Here is a 20,999-nt window from a genome sequence, read left to right on the forward strand (position 1 = left end):
CATACCTCCTATAGCCACCAATACCCTTCCTTTTTCCTGTGTTGGATGGAATTATTTAAATAACAAGAAGCGGCAGAATTTGGGTTCACTTTAAGGTTTCTTTGTTGCGCTTAATGCGAAAGAGGCACACCAATCCCGAAGAAACCCATAACACAACTCAACAGGTATGTTGCTTCCTTAACTCCAAAATGCAGGTTCAGGATGTAATCTAACCCCCCATCCTGGGATGCCTTACCTAACTCACACGTGTTCACTCAGGGCCTCAGTTCATCAAAGGTGGTGCACTCTGGGGTGCCATCCTCTGCATTTTTAAAACTCCCTGACCCTGGACTTCCCTGGTGCCTTATCCTCCTCTAAACCCAGTGCCACTTACCCAACCCTTTCACCTCCAGTTCACGTAACCTTTCTTTCCAAAAAGCTTTCTGCGCCAAGCCTTCAGTTCACTTTCTTCTTGTGGTCAGGAAAGAGTACCCCTTGCGTCTGGTACTCTTAGAACCAGACTCCTCAAACCCTTTCCCATAACATCATCCACTGGGAACTTTTGTGTAAATTAGAAAACGGCCATCCTCTGCCTCCCCAGGGCCAGGGCCTATAGCTTGGTATCACTTGAAAGGCAACCAGCCCTGACACTACCCTTTCACCTCCGTCCCACACCCTTCTACTCAGTTCAAGACCATTTCAATAGCTCCAAGGGCCCTAAACACATACTTCTGGACGCCCGGCCCAAATTACATAAAATATATGAACACACATTCTACATCAAATATAATTCTTAAGTATATGGGTTACGTTCCAGTTAATAGGTTACATTTGGATACATTTATTAATTTCTATTTGGAACTGATTTTCCCTTTTGGGGGTCAAAACATTATTTCTGGCTTCCAGAAAGTTCGTGGGCTGGCACTAGTGTCTCTAGGACTCAGGGGAGTGAACAGACCTGCGTCATGCGTCAGTCTTCCACCATCCCGGTCACCTCACCGCCCGCCCACCGTCCGCCTCCGCGCCGCGCGTCTCCTCACCACCCCAGCCACGCTCGCTCTCTCCCTCCTCCACCAGCATCCCCCACCTCCGTCGGCCTCGCCCAGCCAGGCTCCCACCTCCCCCGGTGCCAGCCGAGCCCGCCGAACCACCCTGCTCGCCTGGGCCTCCGGTTAGCTCTAAGCGCGCTGATTGTCGGGCCTCGAGGTCTCCCTACCGCCCCGCCCCCTTCCCTTTCCGCAGGCCTCCGCGGAATTCGCGGGCGCTCAAATCCTACTCCCGGATCTTCGCTCCACCCCGCCCACAGGCTCTGCCCCGTCCCGCCCCACCCTGCGCAGCGAGCCGGTCCCCAGCTCCGCCCCGCTCCCGCCCAGCCTCCTCTGAGATCCCAGTCGCGCACCGCTGTACTCCCGGTTGTACGCGCCCAGTCTCCCTCAGGCCCCGCCCCCAGACCACGCCCCCGTGCTCTTCCTTACTGCGCGGGCTGAGCTCCGCAGCCCCGCCCAAGGGCCTTTCCCTAGGCAAGCGCCCGAGCACACGCTGCTTACCCTCCCCCAGCTAAGCTGGCTCCCTGGGGCTTCTGAGACCCACGGGACCCGCCCTCGCAAGAGCACGCACGCGCAGTCCCCACCTCTCCCTGCTAAGAGCCCTAGGCCCTCAGGTCGCCAGCCCCGGGTCCGGCCCCGCCTCCAAGCGCGACCCCGCCCCTCATGCCGGGTATCGCGCAAGCGCGCCTCCCCTGCCCAGCCATCCCCCCGCCCCCGACGGCCCCGCGGTCCCAAGGCGCAGGTCGCCCCCAGCCCCCTCCCTTCTCCCGCACACTCTCTGTCCCACCCTCCCTAGCTTTGTGCCGGGGGCGCGGAGCCGCTTCCCCCTTCAGCCGCGCCGCGGGAGGAGGGAGCCGTCAGCGAGGAGCTGCTGCTGGCTGCCCCAGGCAGGGGCACAGGTAGGTGGCGGCCGCGGGCTGGGCCGCTCACCGAGCCCGGGGCTGCGAGTGGGGGCGGGTGTGAGGTTTGAGGGAGGGGTGGAATGGGGGGAGGGGAAGACCGAGAAGGACGGGGCTGGGGTGTGGTTGGGTGAAAGGTGTGAGGGTCTAGGGTTGTCAGAGACGGGTTTAAGGGTGGAGTTGGGGTGCTGGGGTAGTGTATGGGGGCGTGTGAGACTTGGGGTTCGGGGCCTGGGTGGGAAAAGGGAGCAGGATTAGCTTGGGTGGATTTGGGGAGGGACATGCGTGGGAATTTAGAGAGAGAGGGAGAATTGCAGTACTGGGGAGGGGGAAAAAGTGGGATTAGAAGAGTGCAAGGAGGAAAGGATCTAGGATGGGAATAGGAGAAGGGGTGGGGTTTTGGGGGCAGGGAGAAGTTGTTGGGGCTGTGAAGTTGGGCATAGTGAGCGTGAAGGATTTTGAAGGTTGAGGGCAGAAGACCAGGAAAAAGATGGAGAGTTTGGGGTCCTGGGAGAGGGAATCTCAGAATGGGAGGAAGGGAGGAGTACATGGTGAAGGACAGAGGAAGAGTGCATGGGGGTTAGAGAGGGCGCGGGTGGAATGGTGTGGGGGGAAGGAAGGAGAGCCAGGTGGAGGTGGGCTTGCAGCTGGGCGACAGGGAGCCGTATTTCAGAAGGGATGGAAGGATTGGAAGGGCGTGAGGTTTGAGAGGTGGGGGCAGGGGAGCTGGGCGTGGGTGAAGGGGGTGGATTAGGAATTTTGGTGTGGAGATTGGATCTTGTGTGAGAAGCTTAGAGTTGGCAGGTAGAAAAGCTGTGAAATGTCAGGGTGTAGGAGAGATTGGCCTGTTCTAAGAGGGAAGTAAGGAGCTAGGTATGGTGAGAAGGCAGGTAGGAAAGTGCAAGTTATAGGACAACAGAAATAAGTTGAAAACTGGATAATGGTGGTGACCCAGAACAATAAACTTGAGATTGTTAGTTGGTTATTGGTGGTTTGGAGCTAGTTTCTGTTCAGGTTTTTATGTTAGAAACTTTCTTCAGAATACTGCGTTTTCAAATAAACCAAGGGTGTCTGCAGCCTTGGGATGACGGCCATGGATTGACAGGTGTTTTCCTGGTGTGTGGATTTGGGTAATTTCTGCCCTGGCAGAGGAAGGAGGGGAGGCCTCAGTGTAGCTCTGTCCTGGCTCTGTTCCCACCAACTCTTTCCTCAGTTGTCCACTGTTTTTTTTATCTCCTCCCTCTCTCACCCCTCCCCCCCAGCTTGAGTCAGTGAATACCAGAGGGATCCAACAGGTGGGTGAGATTAATTTTTAACATTTTTTTATCCTTAAGGCTGATGTCATATTTTTATTCTTGAGAGACAGCATCATGCAGTGGCAAGAGCTTGAGCTTTGGAGTGATACAGCCTTGAGATTGAATTCTGGCTCTGCCACTTATTAGTTCTGTTTCTTAAGTTACTTTACGTCTCTGAGCGCCTTCATCTGTTAAATGGCGATCCTGACTTCGTAGGATTGTTGAGAATTACAGGAATCATTTAATATAGTGCCTAACAGTGCTTGGCAACTCAGTGGTAGCTTTCACACCCACTATTGTTATCATCATAATCTTACTATGATTAATATTCCTGGGGGATTGTTAACTTACTTTACCTACTAAAGTTAGGCGTTTTCTTCTCTTTCTTTTCAAATTAGATATCCATAGACTCAGCTCACAATTTTAATTGTCTGCTTCCCTGACTCTGTCCTTCCAGTCCACTTGACTGGATAGTCATGAGTCTTGCTTGGCATACTGGCTTGAAGATCTAAAAAGCTGTTTAGTTATCAATTATTTTATCTTGCCTCTTATTCAAAGAGGCTGAAGAGAACTGAGTTTTTAATGTAGTAAGGCTACATCTTATTCATTTGATGAAATGACATGCTTCATGGTAACTTTGGCTCATTTGTGGTGACCAAATACTAGAACATGCACTATTGTAATAGTTTTCTATGAGGTTTTATGGGTTACAAAACTCCCTGTCTGGAGACAGGCTTAGAGGCTATCAGAATGCCCTGTTACTCTGTCGCTCTAATATGAAGTATAGCTAATACAGATCTCCACTGGACATTGTTATTCTTTCACATACCAATTACTTAAATTTTCCAGTTCGTGTAGTATTTGTGCCGTGGTATAGAATAGGCCCTGTCTCCTGAGGGGCTCCCTTATAATAGACCACTCTGTGTAACAGCCAGGCACAAGCAAAGTCAAGTTACAGAAGCTTTGTTTGGAATTTTCTCACCTTTATGGTTCTTAACCTTGAAAGGCTTAAACATTAATTCAATTCTTAGATCATTTTATAGTACTTCACAAACTCTCAGGAAGCTCCTTACTGTGAGAGTGCAAGATGCACAAATTTAGTAGTAGAAATCAAAGGTCACCAGGATTTCCTGACCATGGTCAGTTCCTCAAGTATCATAGTTGAAGCACAGAGAGCCCTTGGGGTTTCTGGACAGATGATGTGGGCTTACTCTTCAGGAAATATTTGGTTTTTTTCATCGTTTAGAAAGAGAACTAGCATTTGATGAGTAATTTAAAAGTAAAATATAGCCAGAACTGTGCCGTTTTTGAAAATGATCCATGGAAGCCGGAGCTGCCAGGATTTGGGGCAGCCTGGGTAAGTGTCCTCACTTTGGTCCCAAGCTGCTTGTGCCCTCTGCTGGATGGAATCAGATTTTTCTGATTTTCACCGGAAGTGGTCATCCATTCATCCATTTGTCCATTTTACTCCAAAGTTTATGGAAGACACTATTGCAGGTGATGGTTATGGGTACTACAGATAGGCAGACCCTATTTCGTTGCCAGGAAGTTTATAGTGTGCTGATTACTTATAATATGTTCCATGGAATTTGTCTTTCTACTTTTAAAATTAAGTCATTCTTGTTTGGGGCCATATCTGGTATCTACTTTCTGGTCTACAGGTAGAGTAGGACTCTGAATGTCCAAATCCAGAGATAAAGACCGAAAGGGATCTGCTTTATCTCCTTATCAAGATTAAACTCTGTGAGACTGAAGGGGCCAGGTGCTTACCCCTGGAAGAAAAGCTTAGAATAAGTGAAGTATCTCCTCGGCAGCAGGCACTGAATACTGGCGAGAGTATGGGTTATGAGAGCCAGCCAATTTTTTTTTTCTGGTTTTTAGATTTTTTTTTCCTCCCTGGTAGTACCAGTAGCAATATACTCCCATCATCCTCTTTGCTTCTACCACCTGCAAAAGGGTCTGGCGAGTGGGGGAGGAGTCTGCAGCTGTTGCCTGGTAGAGGAGCTGGCTCCTAGCAACAGTATCAGCAGGCCTTGCAGCTCAGAGTACTAAGTCTGTCCCTTTGAGGTCTCACCCTTCCTCTTCATTTGGTTCAGCAAATATCTGTTGAGGACTTATTCAAGCTAGGCTCTGTGTTGGGCCTGGAAAAGAAAAGAGAGATGAATCAAGTTAAGTGTCGTGTACTCAAAGGGCTCACAGCTTTGGAAATATTAGCAAGTGAACGGACAGTACACAGTGCAAGGTGCTATGTAGAAAGAGACATTGGTGCTCTGGGAAAACCAGACAGATGTGTGCACTAGTGCAGGGGTTAGGAAGTTTTCTCAGGAGAGGGATGGTGGTTGAGCTGAGTGTTAATGATAACTAGGAGTTAGCTAGGTCAGGGAAGCAGAGAAGGATGTTCCAGCCAAAGGGAGCAGGATGTGCAAGGGCCAGTGAGACGAGAACACAGCCAACTTACCTGGGTCGTATGGCTTAGCCAGAGAGTAGGGCTTAAGGAGATGAGCAGGGAAGAGCGAGGCTCTCGGGCGTGGCAGGGCCCTCTTTTCTGATGTGCTTTTATACACATAATTATCCTCAGGAGAAACATGGATCATACTGATACCCACAAACAGGATCAGTGTTTGATCTCCAGAGACTCAGCATTTTTGATCACTGACTTGATTGATTGTTGACACTTTTAAGTGGCTTCAGAGCTACATCCTAGCCCTGCATTGATGCAGAAGAAACTGGGTTTGTTCACTCTAAAAGTCAGTCAGAGTCTTTTAGAGATAATAGCAGCTTTTTGACCTATATTATATTAAGTTTTACCTAAAAATTGTAGCAATAATAATCATATACTTTCATTTTATTTAACTTGGCAATTTCTCGAATATTTTGAAACCTCACAGTTCCTCAGGAAAGCAAGTGTTTATTTCAGTTAGCGCTTGGACACAAAATGTCACCCATATGATTGCATAAATACCCTGCTGTTTTTTTTTTTACCCTGCTGTTTTTGATATGTTGCCTTACTTCGGAAGTGCCAGCTAACTGAAGAAGTTAAGGCACAAGAGCTAACTAAAAGCTATTCTAGCCCTTGGAAGCATCACACCTTAATAGCTTTTAGTTAGCTCTTGTGGTGGAGGTCTTTATTTGTGGATCCAAAAAACCATGTTGCTTGTGGTCTGTGTAAGGTTTAGCAAAGGAGTAAACTTTAGTTCCATGAATATCTACTCAGGGACTATTACATGCCAGAGCACTATGTTGTCAGGGTGGATGAATTAAACATGATCCTTGCTCTCAAGGAGCTCAAATCAGCAGAACACGCCCAGAAATAAATCAGTAGCAGAACTGTGAGCCAAGTGCAATAAAGAAATGTGTGGAAGGTGCCAAGGTAGCAAGGGAGTTATTAGTTTCTAGCCTTTGTTCTGTGTGTAAACATGTTTTAAAAAACAGAAATAGTTGGACTTCCCTGGTGGCGCAGTGGTTAAGAATCCGCCTGCCAATGCAGGGGACACGGGTTTGAGCCCTGGTCCAGAAAGATCCCACATGCCTCGGAGCAACTGAGCCCGTGTGCCACAGTTACTGAGCCTGTGCTCTAGAGCCTGCAAGCCACAACTACTGAGCCCATGTGCCACAACTACTGAGCCCATGTGCCACAACTACTGAAGCTCGCCTCCTAGAGCTCATGCTCCGCAACAAGAGAAGCCACTGCAATGAAAAGCCCGTGCACCGCAACGATGTGTAGCCCCCGCTCACTGCAACTAGAGAAAGCCCACGTGCTGCAGTGAAGACCCAATGCAGCCAAAAATAAATAAATAAAAATAAATTAATTAAAAAAAACAAATAGTAAATTCCACGTGTACAATTTATAATTTGCAAATCAATAAAAAATTTTATCATTTTAATGGCTGCATAACATTCCATGGTATGGATGTATCATCATTTATATAATAACACCCTTGTTGAACATTTAGGTTATTTTCGGTTGTTTTGCTAATATCAGCTGTGCTGCCATGACTTTCCTTGTAGGTGACTCTTTGACCACTTCTGTGATAACTCCCTTAGAGTGAATTTTAGAAATGAGATTTGAGCTGGCTTTTGAAAGATGAATAAGAGTTCACCAGATAGACAAGAAAAGGGGAAGCATAGGAAAGGGCTTCCAGGTCGAGGTAATAGAGGTAACCTCCAGTGCCATAGTTCACAGGCAACTGGTAAGCTTTGATTCCCCAAATCAGCTACAGGGCCTGCCTGGAAAGCTCATAAAGCTCTGGGCACAGCAAGATGAAGTTACACGTTACAAATGGCATTTTAATTGGATTTGATTTCCTTGTGCTTTGCTTTTACAGTTGCAACCAAGGCAATGTCTTACTACCTCAACTCAGAAAACCACCTGGACCCAGGGCCTGTCTACGTGCGAGAAAATGGGCAACTGCACATGGTCAATCTGGCCTTGGATGGTGTCAGGAGTAGCCTGCAGAAGCCAAGGCCTTTCAGACTGTTTCCCAAAGGCTTTTCGGTGGAGCTTTGCATGAACAGGGAAGATGATACTGCACAGAAAGAGAAGACTGATCATTTCATCTTCACATACACCCGGGAGGGGAATCTTCGGTACTCTGCCAAATCCCTCTTCAGCCTCGTCCTGGGCTTCATCTCTGACAATGTTGATCACATTGATTCCCTTATTGGCTTCCCTGAGCAGATTGCTGAAAAGCTGTTCTCTGCTGCTGAAGCCAGACAGAAATTCACAGAGCCAGGTGCAGGGCTCAGGGCTTTACAGAAATTTACAGAGGCCTATGGAAGTCTGGTGCTTTGCTCCTTGTGTTTGCGAAACAGGTGGGTGTTCTGATTACGATAGTGAGTATTTTATTGGGTGTGTGAATTCTGTCAAGCTATGGGGCTTAGTGGGCTTGGGCACTTTCCGCATCAAACAGCCCTTGAGTTCAGAATTTCCATACAAGAAGTGGTAGGCCATTTTGAGAAAAATCATTGTCTTTCTCCCTTACCCTCCCAGACAACACTTAGGTTTATTTTGAAAACACTTTACAAGGATTAGTTGATTGCCACAGCTCCTCCATTAGGTAGTAAATACTCCTCTACCAACTTTTCTAGAAAGAGAAAATAGAAAAGAAAATGTGATTTGCTAAATATCTCTTGGTATGCTCTCGGGAATGTGAAGATTAGTAACCAAAGTTCCTGTCTCTATTCCAGTTTTCAGACCACTAGATATTGAGCATTAGATAAAAAGCAACTTTAGAAGAATAAGTGATTAAAATTTCAAGTGTCTTAAAGTTTGGAAATTTTCAGTAAGGTCCCAACACCAGAACCAGGGTCTGTCTATTTTCTAACAAAGCAGATGTTTTCTCTTATCACCTGCCTTTGCTCATATACTTTTATTGATATATTTAAAATTTTTATACCACCATCGTGTAAAATGACTTTCAAGGCATCTACTAATTAAAAAGAAAAACTTGAAAAAATACACAGAAAATTTAAACACAAACACAAAAAGGTATAACGTGGAACATAAGCCTCCCTCCCATCTCTCTCCTGTTTCCCTTCCCCAGAGGCAACTACTGTTATCAATTTCTTTTACATAATTCCAGAGATAATTCTGTACATACACATGCATGTATAGCTGTCCCCTTTGTTATACAAACGGCAGCACACACACAGTGCTCACACTGGTATGCACTTTGCTTTCTTCACATATTTTGAAAATCATTTTCCATCAATATGTGTAGATTTTTAAGATAGCAGTATAGTATACCATTATATATATCTTTATACATTTGGGAATATACTCTATCTATAAATTGTGTTCTGTTTTTTTCTCCACGTACCATTATACCTTAAGTATTTCTCACAATAGGGAAGATGCTTTTTATCCATTTGTGATGTCTGCACACTGTTCCAGTGGTCAAATTGGATGAGAATAGCACTTCCATTCACATTTGATGAGCACATAAATTAATGTAGCATTTCTGGAAAGAAGCTTGGCAATATGTATCAAAAGCTTTAAAAATATTCATATCTTTTGTTTGACCCATTAATTCCATTTATTAAGAGTCTGTTCTAATTTCTAATGTAATAATCAGATATGAGAACAAATACTTTACATAAGGGTGTTCATTGTAGTACTATTTGTTATAGTGAAAATCTGAAAGCTGAATATCCAACAAGAGGAAATTAATTAAATAAATTATGGTACATTCATATAATGAAATAGTGTATAACTTTTAAGATAATATCCAAAGATCATTTAAAATGGTATGGTAAAATGTTCATTATATAATAAATGAAAAAAATAAAAATAATATGTATGATCCCAATTTTGTTTGTAAAAAAAATAGGAAAATTTACATGTATTGCATATATGGGGGGGAAAAAAGAGAAGCCCACTGAAATGTAATTTAGGTAATGAGATTGAAGTTGGTTTTAATTTTCTTTATAGTTTTCCAGATTTTCTTAATTTTTTTCTCCAAGGAATGTGTATTACTTTTATAATCAGAAAAATATAAGAAACATTTTTAGCAATCTTTTGGCTCATATTTTATTGCAACAATTACAAATAAGACAATGCTGCCTTATTCAGATATAAGAGTAAGATTTTTCAGTTGTGATCAAAAACTTTCCTTCTTTTGAACCCTCAAAGGAAAATAGGAAGAAGGCAGGAGATTTGGGTTTGCATTTGCAATTCTCAGCTGAAGCTGCAGCAGCAAAGGTTTTACCAGCATGAAAGGGTTCAGGTCATGGGGAAAGAGCTTGAGAAAATAATTGAAAAATAAGATAATTGTGTAGGTACAGGCACTTGCTTTGTGGGGTTGGGTCACAAAGCTGCCTGCCAAAAGGAGAAGCCAGTGCAACTGGGTTTCAACCCTACAAAACTGTCTCCTCCCTGTGATTTTTAATCCCACCGGTGGTCACAGGGAGGCAAGTATTTGCCTTAAAATATCACCCTGTGTAACCGAAGTAATTATAATAGCTACCATTTAATGAGGGCCTATGAGATGCCATTTACTTTTGGAACATTTTTTCTGATTTTCTTAATAGTCCTTAAAGGAAGCGATCATCAGCTCCATTTTCTAGCTGGAGAAATTGAGGCTCACAGAGGTTAAGTAAGTTTCTTACAATCATACAAGTAATTAGCATTGCTGGAACCCAAACTCAGGTCTGACACTAAAATATCTGTGCTGTTTCTGTTGCTTCTCCACTATACTCTTCTGAACTTTTTAAGGGGCAAGTTGTAAGACTAATTTTGAGCGAGACCCTAGAGCTTCAATTACGTCCTAGATAAGCATGTAGTAGTGTCTGTGGTTTTGCATGTTCGTTTCTCAGCTTTGATTTTTGTAATGTTTGTTAATCATGTTATACGTTTTTGTGTCCTTCCCAGATAACCCTTGTTTCAGAATTACTAAATATCTTTTGGTTAACTGATCAAAGGATGTGTGTTTTCCTTTCTGTAATTGCCAGTAATTCCCCAAATTCCCATTAACCCACTTCAACTCTGTGATTGGAAGATGGAAAACAGCAGCTTTATTTACAATGCAATTAAAATATGTCTGAGTAAATAAGGCTCATTTGTGTACCCAGCTGAGCTCAGTCACCAGGCAGCTTAGAGGGGGTATCAGTGCCCCAGGCCATCTGTACCCAGCAGTCAGGCCAGCGATCAGCTTCAGTATATCTTATTCTGATTGGAAGTAGGAAGAAAAGAGATCTAACTCCCTTCTTGTCCTTGGATTATTCAGTGCTGTTTTTGGTAATTATGATTCTGGCAACAGTAGAGAAATGTGAACACTTTTAAGTATAACCCCACTGATCCTAGCTTACCATCTCGCTGTGGAAACTTCTAGACATCCATGAGAAAAGTGGATGAGAAAGGCATGCTCTTGCCCACAAGCATTTCCCTGTTCTCTTAGACTCCTCTCCTGTTTCCTGTCACTTCTAATCCCTTTTCATTTTTTCTCACTGACATCATATGAAATAGATGGACAACTAGAAAGCAGGGTGGAGGCCATAGCCTGGGCTGTGCAGTGTCTTTTTGATCTTCTTTTCCTCTCCAGAGGCCTCCTGATACTTCCCGATAGCAGATTGGCAAGGTGCCCCAGTGTAATTAAAGTGTTCATGCTCACAGGTTTGCCTTAATAACCATCTAGTTTAGAGTGAGTTCTTATAATAGTCATGCTGCACATACTTTTGGAGTAAAGTTAGCAGGATAACAGTGGCACAGTGACGTGGGCAGCTACTCAAACTTGTGTTTGAATAGAAAAGATAAAACCTGACTGTCAAATATATCTTGGTATGTTCTTGGGGATGTGCTGGTTAGAACCCAGAATTCTTGGCCTGTTCCAGTTTTCAAAGCACTAGATACTGAGCATTAGATAAAAAGCAACCTTAAAGGAATGAGTGATTAAAATTTCGAGTATTCTAAAGTTTGGAAATTCTCTGATGAAATCCCAGCACTGACACCAAGGTCTGTCTGACTTATAACAAAGAAGATTTTTTCTCTCGTGTCCTGCCTTTGCTCATATGTTTTTATTTATTTATTTAAAGTTTTTATTCCACCATCACATAAAAAGATTTTTAGCTTAAAAAATTCAACCTGTGCCTACATAGTAATCAGTAAAGTCTGCTTATTACATAGTACCTTGTCCTGATGGAATGTTGATGTGTCACAAAGCCACAAATGGTGATGTTTTAAAAGAAGGAAAAGAAAAGCTGTTGATTGCTCTCCACGCCCCACAGATATCTGGTGATTTCAGAAAAACTCGAGGAGATTAAGTCTTTCCGGGAGCTGACCTGCCTGGATCTATCCTGTTGCAAGCTTGGAGATGAGCATGAACTTCTAGAACATCTCACCAATGAGGCCCTGTCTAGGTATTGACCTGCCACCATTTGTAGATGAATTGTTTTGTTTCTTTTTTTAAAGGATGATCAATTGGGATCATCTTGAAGAATGTTGATTACTTCCCAATCCTGTGTTTATTTGCTAATTCTTTTTTCTAAAACGATTCAATCTTCATTTACTTGGTACAAGCAGTATAGATTGGACAACTCTTAGGAAAGTAAGTCACTAGGTTCTTTACCTCAATAAACTTTATTTCAACATATAATACTTGACGCTACCTGTGTTGAAAAATGATTTTGCCGTGGTTTATTCTAGCAAGAGATGAGAAGTTATACAGTTTCTACAATCATTATCATTTTCTATTTTAACTGCTAATGAACTGTAAATTATTTAAAATGTGAACTATTAAAAGACAGCCAAATAAATCCTTTTCAAGAACCTTAATTTAAAGAAATCATCCAGTTCATACCATTCACAAATAGTCCGACTGATCTCAGTATGGCCAACAGAGACAAGGCAGATGGATTCCTTTGTGGTTTAATAAACACCCAGAAGGATAACAGTACTACAAACCTGAGTCTAACCTGTTTCTTGGGGCCTGCCTAGGACAGTGACACCTACCTACTGCCCTGTACAAAGGTTTTTTTTTTTTTTGAATTTTATTTTTTTATACAACAGGTTCTTATTAGTTATCTGTTTTATACATATTAGTGTATATATGTCAATCGCCATCTCCCAATTCATCCCAGCACCAGCACCACACTCGCACCCCCGCCACTTTCCCCGCCTCAGTGTCCGTATGTTTCTTCTCTACATCTGGGTCTCTATTTCTGCCCTGCAAACCGGTTCATCTTGTGCAAAGGTATTTTTGTACAAGGTTAGTAAAGGTTCGGATTTCTTGAGTGTGGGACAGTGGAACACATTAATAACACCAGTTACAGGTTAGCTGAATGGATTGGGTTATGTCTGTACCTTATAAACCCAATCTGAGAATTGGATTTATAAAATAATTAGAATGAAAGAATTGTGCTTTGCATAAAGAATTCTCATAGGAGTTCTTAGCAGACTTTCCCAGTATATTTAGAGTGGTTTTGGTTTTCACACAGCATTTGTCAGGAATGCAGCTTTTGTGATAAACAAGTGTATTTATATCCTTAATGCAGTCCCTGTTTACCTCATTCCATCATATACCTTTAGTGCCCTCTGCCATCTGAGACTAGTACTACATGACACTTTGATCGGTAAGTTAACCCTCACTTAGCAACTGAAGTAGCACCAAAATATCTTTAACTTTATTAAATGCATTATGTATGAAATAGCAGAGGTTAGAAGATATATTTTTGAATGAAATTTATGAAAGTATGTTCTCATGACTAGACTTTCTCAAATGCTCTTTAAGTAATTTACTTATGGACTTTGTTTTCTAGTGTAACTCAACTCCACCTGAAGGATAATTGTTTATCTGATGCCGGGGTGCGGAAAATGACGGCACCAGTTCGAGTGATGAAAAGAGGCCTTGAAAATCTAACATTATTAGATTTATCTTGTAAGTTTTATTAGAAGTTATAGATGATTAACGTTGGAAGAATGGACTTAGAAATCATTTAGTTCTTCCTCTTTGTTTGAGAGGTGATAAAATTGAGGGGAGGTGACTTTCTTAGGTGCCACAACAAGTTAACGGCAGAGCAGGACCTAAAGCCAGAGGCTCTTGACTCCTGGCCAAATACCTTTCCTGGCATGGTGCCACCTCTGTGAGGTAGTAAAAGCCCTTACAGATTCACCCATGCCACTTACTCTCTGCAGACAGGGCGACCTTTCATCATATTCACAGCATATATGAAGGACGTTTGGCTCATTTTTACTTTCTTTGAGTTGCTGATCTATAGTGTCTGTCAGCTAGGTCATTTTTTATCAATAATTGCTTGGTGAAAATCAGGATGAAATTCACAGTTTTGATAACTTGCACAGAATGAACCAGTTATTGACTCCAGTAGTAGAAAGAGGGTAAGATCATTTATGATTTAACTGAGCATTTATTAAATATGTGGCAGGATGGTATGGTGTCAGAAAAATAGAAAGAGCAGGGGTTTGAGGTCAGAGGACACTCCTTGCTCTGCTACTGTGTGCCCTTGTGCAAGTTATTTAACCTCTCTGAGCCTTGGTTTTGGCTTGTGTGAAATGAAGATAATAATGAATGCCCTCCCTTCCTCCCAGGGAAGTCTATTCATTTAACAAATATTTTTGGAGTGTCTACAATGTGCCAGGCACTGTGCTCATGGTCTTTAGGACTCAGTGCTAAATGCAGTACTCTCTGATATGAGAAGGTGATATGTAAGAAAGGATTAAAAAAAAATGCAGGTTAGTAAGACATTAATAGTCTTTGTGCCTCAGTATCCTTGAAAATCTTTTTAAAAGAAATCTTTTACTTTGGACGTAAAACGACTGTGAACAAAGTCTAATATACCATTCTAATACATGTTTACGTATGTTGTTTTCATGTGGTTCCAAATTAAACCCTTTGGAATAACTATCTGGTTCATTAATTTTTCTGCTAACCCCCAGCTCCTAGAAAGTTAAAGCTGTGAAGGATGTTAAGGATCATCCAGCGTAGCTCCTTCACATTACAATAGGAAAGATAAGATTTCTACATTCAATTTACTCTGAAAAGCTTGTTCACTCAGTATTTTCTATTTTATCATTGTTTGGCCTTTTTTCCTGAGCTTATTGTTGGCATTGTAGCAATACTTATAACTATAACAGAATACTATCTATGTTTTGACATTTAGGTAACCCTGATATCACAGATGCAGGAATTGGATACCTCTTTTCTTTTAGAAAACTAAACTGCTTAGATATCTCTGGGACGGGACTCAAGGTAAGACTTCTACTCCCTTCTCTTGCTTTTCCAGACTTACAATTTGATATTTTGCTTCTGCTAATTGGCATTTAGAAAGGACTGGGATCTGTGATGGTGTTTATTTCCTACTGAAGGCAAGTAGGAGTTAACCAGATGTGTGTGCATTAGTGTTCTGGTTTTCCCTTACTAGGACGTCAAAGCTGTCAAACACAAGCTTCAGACCCACATAGGTCTCGTTCACTCCAAAGTGCCTTTGAAGGAATTTGATCACAGTAACTGCAAGACAGAGGGCTGGGCTGACCAGGTAAGGCAGATATTTTCTCCTACAGTTAATGTGGCTTCATTTTAATTCCAAGTGTCTTATTCAACACTTGAACAAATGTTAATCCTCTTGGTATTCCTTGGCTGAATTGTCATCTTCAGTCGAATCCGAGATACTGATGGCCTGGTAACTAACCCAGTTACTTAAGAAAAGGTGTTAGGTGCCAGTCCTTAAATCTCATGCTCTGGTTGCTAGATTGTGCTTCATCCGTATGGGACCTGGAAGAAAACGCCTTCTTATAAATGACTCAGAAAATAAATGAATTCTTGCTTGCTATGCAAAAAAGCAGTGTGAACCAACTTCACAAGGACAGATTCTCTTAGCAGTGTGTGTATACTGGAAAGAGAATAAGTCACACTGATAAGAATTCAAATCTAACTCTTTCCCTTTTGGGGGCAAATTTCTTAACTCTTAGTGAAGAAACGTTTTTTTATCCTGAGCTCTCCCATTTTCTTTCTTTCTTTTTGAAGTTTTAAATTATGTACAAAGAACTAGGACTGTTTGGAAAGGTAGATGTCCTGGATGAACCATTCAAGGAAGTTCACTTAGTCTAACTCAACGAAGCCAATATCCTCCAAGTACTGGCAGAAACACGGGTGACACATATTGAGGCCATATTTCCAGATCAGACTATGCTAGTTTGAGCACACTGAGCCCTTCCATATTCAGCTTCTTAGCTGAACTTTGATGCTCTCTTGTCTTTTTGATGGTCTTCCTTAAGTTGGTAAAGTACAGACTTAAGTAGAGAGTCAGAAGGTAACCAAGTAGTAGAGCACCAGTAGATGCCAGCCTCCCTGTGGCTGGTGCCTTTCTCCTTCAGATGCTATAAACCAATGTTTATTGCTGGAGGCCTAGAGGAACCACCAAACTTTTTGATCTGGATCCCTCCTTGGCTCCAAGCAATAACGCATGGTTGTGGACCTATCCAACCACCTGATTGTAGCATCACCTCCCTATAAGTAAGCAAGAAGGGGTCCTGGTGAAGCACTTTGAAGTTTGTGAAAATGCATGCTGAAATAATTACAACAGTTCATTGCCAGACAAAGTTTATAGTGCTGGAAGAATCCTAGATACATCCAGTAGACTTGGGGCAGGTGTGGGATGGTCTTACAAGGGCTTGATGTAGTTTGGTTATGGTAGCAGGTGACATGGTGGAAAGAGCATAGGCTGTAGGGTCAGAGGCCTGAGTTTGGGATCCTGGCTCAGCAACCCAATAGGGATATGACTTAAGGCAACTTTGAGTCTCTGTTTATTTATCTGTAGAATGCAGAAACCAACACCTTTCTTGCAGAGCTAAGGATGAAGTAAAATACCTAACAGCCTGAACTGAAAGCACCGTGCAGTCTCATCTGGGCCCTAGGACTTGGCAGCAGTGCTTTATCTATCTTTTGTTGATCCTTATTGAAACTGTTTCAGGCTGACTCCATCCTCCTCCTGCCTCATTCTCAGAAGGTGACACAGAAAAATGAGGCCATCTAACAGGAGTCCTTTACTTCCCTCTGTCTCAAAATTTCTACAATTCTGCAACATACCCCACTTCCCTCCTATCTAAGGGAACAGGTATGCCTCTTTATTCCAGTGATAAGCCCTTTAGTGGCCTCTTTTCCTTTCAGTTCTGTTCCCTGAGATCTCCAGCTTACTCTGTGATATTTTACTAATAATTATTTCCCTCTACTGCCCCACCACTACATCTTCAATCTCACTGTCTGTTGGCCATTTTCTTTATGTGTATAAACATGTTACTTCTATTCTCACATGTTCGTTATCCCCCATTGCGATTGTGAGCTGTTTTCTTTTCTTATCTTCCCACCTCCTCACTGCCTACTCAGTTCTTAATCCCTTGTAAGCTAGTTCTGGCCCTCACGGCTCTGCTGCAGGTGTCGTCCTGAAGGTGGCATGTGATCTCATTATTCACCTTCCTTGGCTTTTCTGCAGTTCTGATATAAACATGCATGCCTTATGCTTTTTCTCTCTGGCCTTCCTGCTCAGTATCCCCTAACTTTCTCACTTCTCCCTTTAGCTCTTGCTGATTCCTCATTTCCTCTTCTCCTCTTCTCTTCTATCTCTACCCACTCTCCTGGTGATCTGAACTGTTCTCAGAGCCTTTACTGTCCCTGCGGGAATGATATCACCTTCTCTTACACGTTAGACCTGTTCCTAAATATTCTCCATAAATCTCTGCCAGGCACCTCAAATTCAGCTTGTCCAGAACCAGGCTTGTCTTCTTCTTCCCCATCCCCAAACAGCTCTTCCTAATTGACGTTCTTATTTCTGTTAGTAGAAGCACAGTTTTCCTTATTGTCCCCTGAGCCACCAGATTGAGTTCATCTTAGCATTCTTTTAGATCTGTCCCCATTTTCCGTGCTCAGGGAGGTATCATAGAGGGGCTGACAACTAAGATTTATTGAGTGCTTCCTATATTCCAGACACTGCTAAACCCTTCATGTATGTTAATCTCATTTAATCCTCACAACCGCCCAGTGGGCTATGTACTATTATTAATCCCGATTTTACGGATGAAGAAATTGAAAGACAGAAATTAAATCACTTGCCAAGGGTCCCCTGGCTAGTAGTGGTGGAACTAACTCTGGAACAATATTCTTAAACTATGTGTTGTGCTGCCTCTGTGACCTGAAAATGTTTGTCTTGACTTTCTTTTATGATCATTTCATTGCATACCATGAGAAGTGCTGAATTTAAAGTGCTTGCTACTTGTGCTATATGTGAAATAATTGTTTATTTATGTGTAGTTTATACTAAACCAAATTTTCAAAAGAATTTATAGTAGCTTGTAATAAAAATACATTTGTAGCAGTTAAAAAAAATGGAAACTGATCATGAAGTGTCATGAGAATATGGAAACATGGTCCTTTCACACACGTACAAGAGTGAGTTATAGTTGGTATAGTTTAAGGCATGAAAGTGAGTCTAGGAATGTGTGAAAAGTGTTATGACTAAGATTTTAAATTTTAGTATTTAGTTTAAGGATATGCAGTTTATTTCTAGATTGGAATAGAGATGAAAATAGGGAGTCAGCTTTGTAGATTTTTTCTGAGTCGTGCAAGTATGTATATCCAGCATGTTTGTATTCTGACCAACTCATGCCTTAAAACAGAAAATCCAGACTTGACTTGGTTCTTCTTATCACCATCATCTGAAGTAAGATTACCATGGGGGTTTGTGTTTATGGAAAGAGAGGGGTGGGGACCAAGGAAAGCTTGAGACTTTGTTTGGATTCAAATCTTTCCAAATACATTTTAGATTGTTCTGCAGTGGGAGCGTGTGACTTCGGAAGCTGTGAAGCCACCAGAAACCTCGGAGCCTGGAACAGCTGCTCAGCATTTCTGTGAGAAATCCCCTTTCCTTTGGAGTGTTTTGCCCTTAGGTTATTTGCCCTTAAAGCACTTAGCTCATCTTCACTCAGTGGGAAAATTAATTATGATAGTATTGACTTAATTAGATCACTGAGACTTGTATTCTGTCAACACAGCTTACAGTGTAAGTTCACACTTAGCTTTGAGTACCAGCACCAGGAAAATAACTTATTAAATGTATGTATGTATGTACATATGTGCTTATTGACATCCCATCTTGTTCCAGAAAAAATTTGCAGTGGTACAAAAGTAGATGGATATAGAACATTAAAAAGGAATTAAAAGTGCAGCCAAAAGGGACAAGCAACCCAAGTGTCCATTGACAGATGAATGGATAAACAAAATGTAGTATTTACATACAATGGAATATTATTCAGCCTTAAGGAGGAAGGAAATTTTAACACATGCTATAACATTGCTGAAATTTAGAGACATTCTGCTAAGTGAAATAAGCCAGTCAAAAAGACAAATGTTGTATGAGTCTTCTTATGAGATTCCTAGAGTGGTCAAGTTCATAGAGACAGAAAGTAGAATGGTGGTTGCTGGGGACTGACTGAGGTGAGGAGTGGTAGGGAGTTACTATTTAATAGATACCAAGTTTTAGTTTCCGGATACCAAGTTTTAGTTTCTCCAAGCTGAAAAAGTTCTGGAGATGGATGGTGGTGATGTTTGCACAACAATGTGAATGTACTTAATGTCACAACTATACACTTAAAAATGGTTAAAATGCTAAATTTATGTTATGTGTATTTTACAGTACTTTTTTTCTCTAAGGAGTTAAAGGATGAAATCGAAGTGAAGGAAAAATAAAGGTAGAAAAATAAGAAAAATTCAGGGCAAACCAAAAAATATAGGATAAGGTTGTATCATTTGCTAGAGTTGTGCCACAAACTTGGCTGTTTTTAGAAGACAGAGTCAAGTCCAGATTTTGAGCAATAATAGCTGACGTTTTTTCAAGCTTTTACTATTGTGCCAAGCATTGTGCTAAGCCCCTTATGTTACTTTATCTTCACATCACCCTTATGAAATAGGTTTTATATCCCTCTAAAGATGAGGAAACTGAATCTCAGGCAAGTCACTTGCTCAAGGTCATTTATGCAGCAAGTGCCAGATCTGAGATTTGAATCCAAATCTGTGATACTCTCACGTGAGTGCATACCTTCAACCTGTGCTGGTGCATTTGCTGTAAGTTACTTTACAGGGCACTCAGTAGGGAATAAAATAAATCCAAACCTCACCCTGTTTGGGCCTCTTATCACTTCCCTTGGATCATCTTTCTGGACTTAGGCAGCCGTTAGCAGTGGCATAGGAAAGCTCATTGCCCTTCCGTTTGTCACCCTTACAGATGGGAAGCGGGCTCGAACAGAAGCCCCAGTGAAGTGTCACCTGGCAGACGCCCACATGAATTCTTCTGAGAAACTCCAGTTCTATAAAGAGAAAGCCCCAGATTGCCATGGACCACTGTTGAAACACGAAGCCCTCTCAAGCCAGGAGTCAAAGAAGAGCAAGAAGAGAGCTTTCGAGGAGCCAGAGAAGGAACAGAGCAACTCTTCACAGTCTTCAAAGCAGAAATATGTGTGTCTTGCTGTGGAAGACTGGGACTTGTTAAATTCCTATTGATTGGCGGGTATAAGTTGACCATTTTTCCCTCCAACTCTAATGTTCGAGGAAAGGGGGCTGATGATGTTTTCCTTTTCGTTTGAATTTACCTATGGCATTAGCATAGCAAGCGGATATTTCTACTTTTGTGGTGGGGGAGGGGAATGCTATGGAAGTATGTAATAATTTCTAATGTATATTTTCAATACATAGTAATTTTTTCAAATAAACGTTTTTGCTGTCCTTAGGTTCTCCTTGTGAAAAATAGACTGGAGCCACAGGAAGTAACACTTTGGTTTGGGACAAAGGCCATGTGAACTAACAAGGCAGCTTAGCGTCATTTGTTACTACTCCGGTTTGGCCCAGCCTCAAGTTAAGTGAGTTGTTTAAGGTCCGGAGCTTATAAGAACCAGAATTTATATTTCTTTCTGTCCAGCTGTAAAGCCCACTCTATTACATGGCCTTCTTAAATAATAGTTACCATTCATTAAAATCTCAAATATTAGGTCTATTAAGTAAACCACCAAGAATCTTCACGATAGTCCTGCCAAGTAAGGATTATCACCTCCATTTATCAGATGAAGAACCTGAGACCAATGACTCACTTTAGACCAGTGCTTCTCAAGCTTTATTGTGCATGCAGATCACCTGGGGATTTTTTTTTTTTTTTTTTGGCCACACTGTGTGGCATGTGGGATCTTAGTTCCCCAACCAGGGATCAAACCCACGCCCCCCTCATTGGAAGTGAGGAGTCTTAACCACTGGACCCCCAGGGAAGTCCCCTGGGGATCTTTTTGAACTGTA

At 42.2% G+C, this 20,999-nt stretch overlaps 2 protein-coding genes across 9 annotated transcripts in view; one reads left to right on the forward strand and one right to left on the reverse strand.

The window, feature by feature from the left end:
• The window catches only part of IFT25 (intraflagellar transport 25), a 36,572-nt gene extending 35,304 nt beyond the window's left edge, over positions 1-1,268 (reverse strand). Inside the window, exons 1-2 of one of the 8 annotated variants that reach the window (XM_060022398.1) lie at positions 1,098-1,193; positions 236-447 (exon numbers count right to left, since the gene is read on the reverse strand). The gene's annotated coding sequence lies outside the window, so the exon portion shown is untranslated. Of the gene's footprint in view, positions 1-235; positions 954-1,097 lie in introns of those variants that run through there. The other 7 variants (XM_060022426.1, XM_060022370.1, XM_060022416.1 and 4 more) reach the window with 7 other exon arrangements.
• Positions 1,269-1,745: 477 nt separating this feature from the next.
• Positions 1,746-20,630, forward strand: LRRC42 (leucine rich repeat containing 42). Its single transcript, XM_060022440.1, has 8 exons — positions 1,746-1,924; positions 7,545-8,031; positions 11,941-12,072; positions 13,471-13,589; positions 14,830-14,918; positions 15,091-15,204; positions 18,484-18,568; positions 19,942-20,630. Exons 2-8 carry the CDS (start codon positions 7,559-7,561, stop codon positions 20,214-20,216), a joined length of 1,287 nt encoding a protein of 428 aa, XP_059878423.1. The 5' UTR covers positions 1,746-1,924; positions 7,545-7,558; the 3' UTR covers positions 20,217-20,630.
• The last annotated feature ends 369 nt before the right edge of the window (positions 20,631-20,999 follow it).

This window comes from Delphinus delphis, chromosome 1 (assembly GCF_949987515.2).
Source record: "Delphinus delphis chromosome 1, mDelDel1.2, whole genome shotgun sequence".
In the NCBI taxonomy this organism is placed as follows: Eukaryota; Metazoa; Chordata; class Mammalia; order Artiodactyla; family Delphinidae; genus Delphinus; species Delphinus delphis.

What these genes read in the sequence shown, in the direction of transcription:
- LRRC42 (XM_060022440.1), top strand. Translation starts at nt 7,559, where the DNA reads ATGTCTTACTACCTCAACTCAGAAAACCACCTGGACCCAGGGCCTGTC. An exon ending in AACATTATTAGATTTATCTT is followed by an intron (nt 13,590 to 14,829) that starts GTAAGTTTTATT and finishes TTTGACATTTAG; the next exon opens with GTAACCCTGATATCACAGAT. An exon ending in AACAGCTGCTCAGCATTTCT is followed by an intron (nt 18,569 to 19,941) that starts GTGAGAAATCCC and finishes TCACCCTTACAG; the next exon opens with ATGGGAAGCGGGCTCGAACA.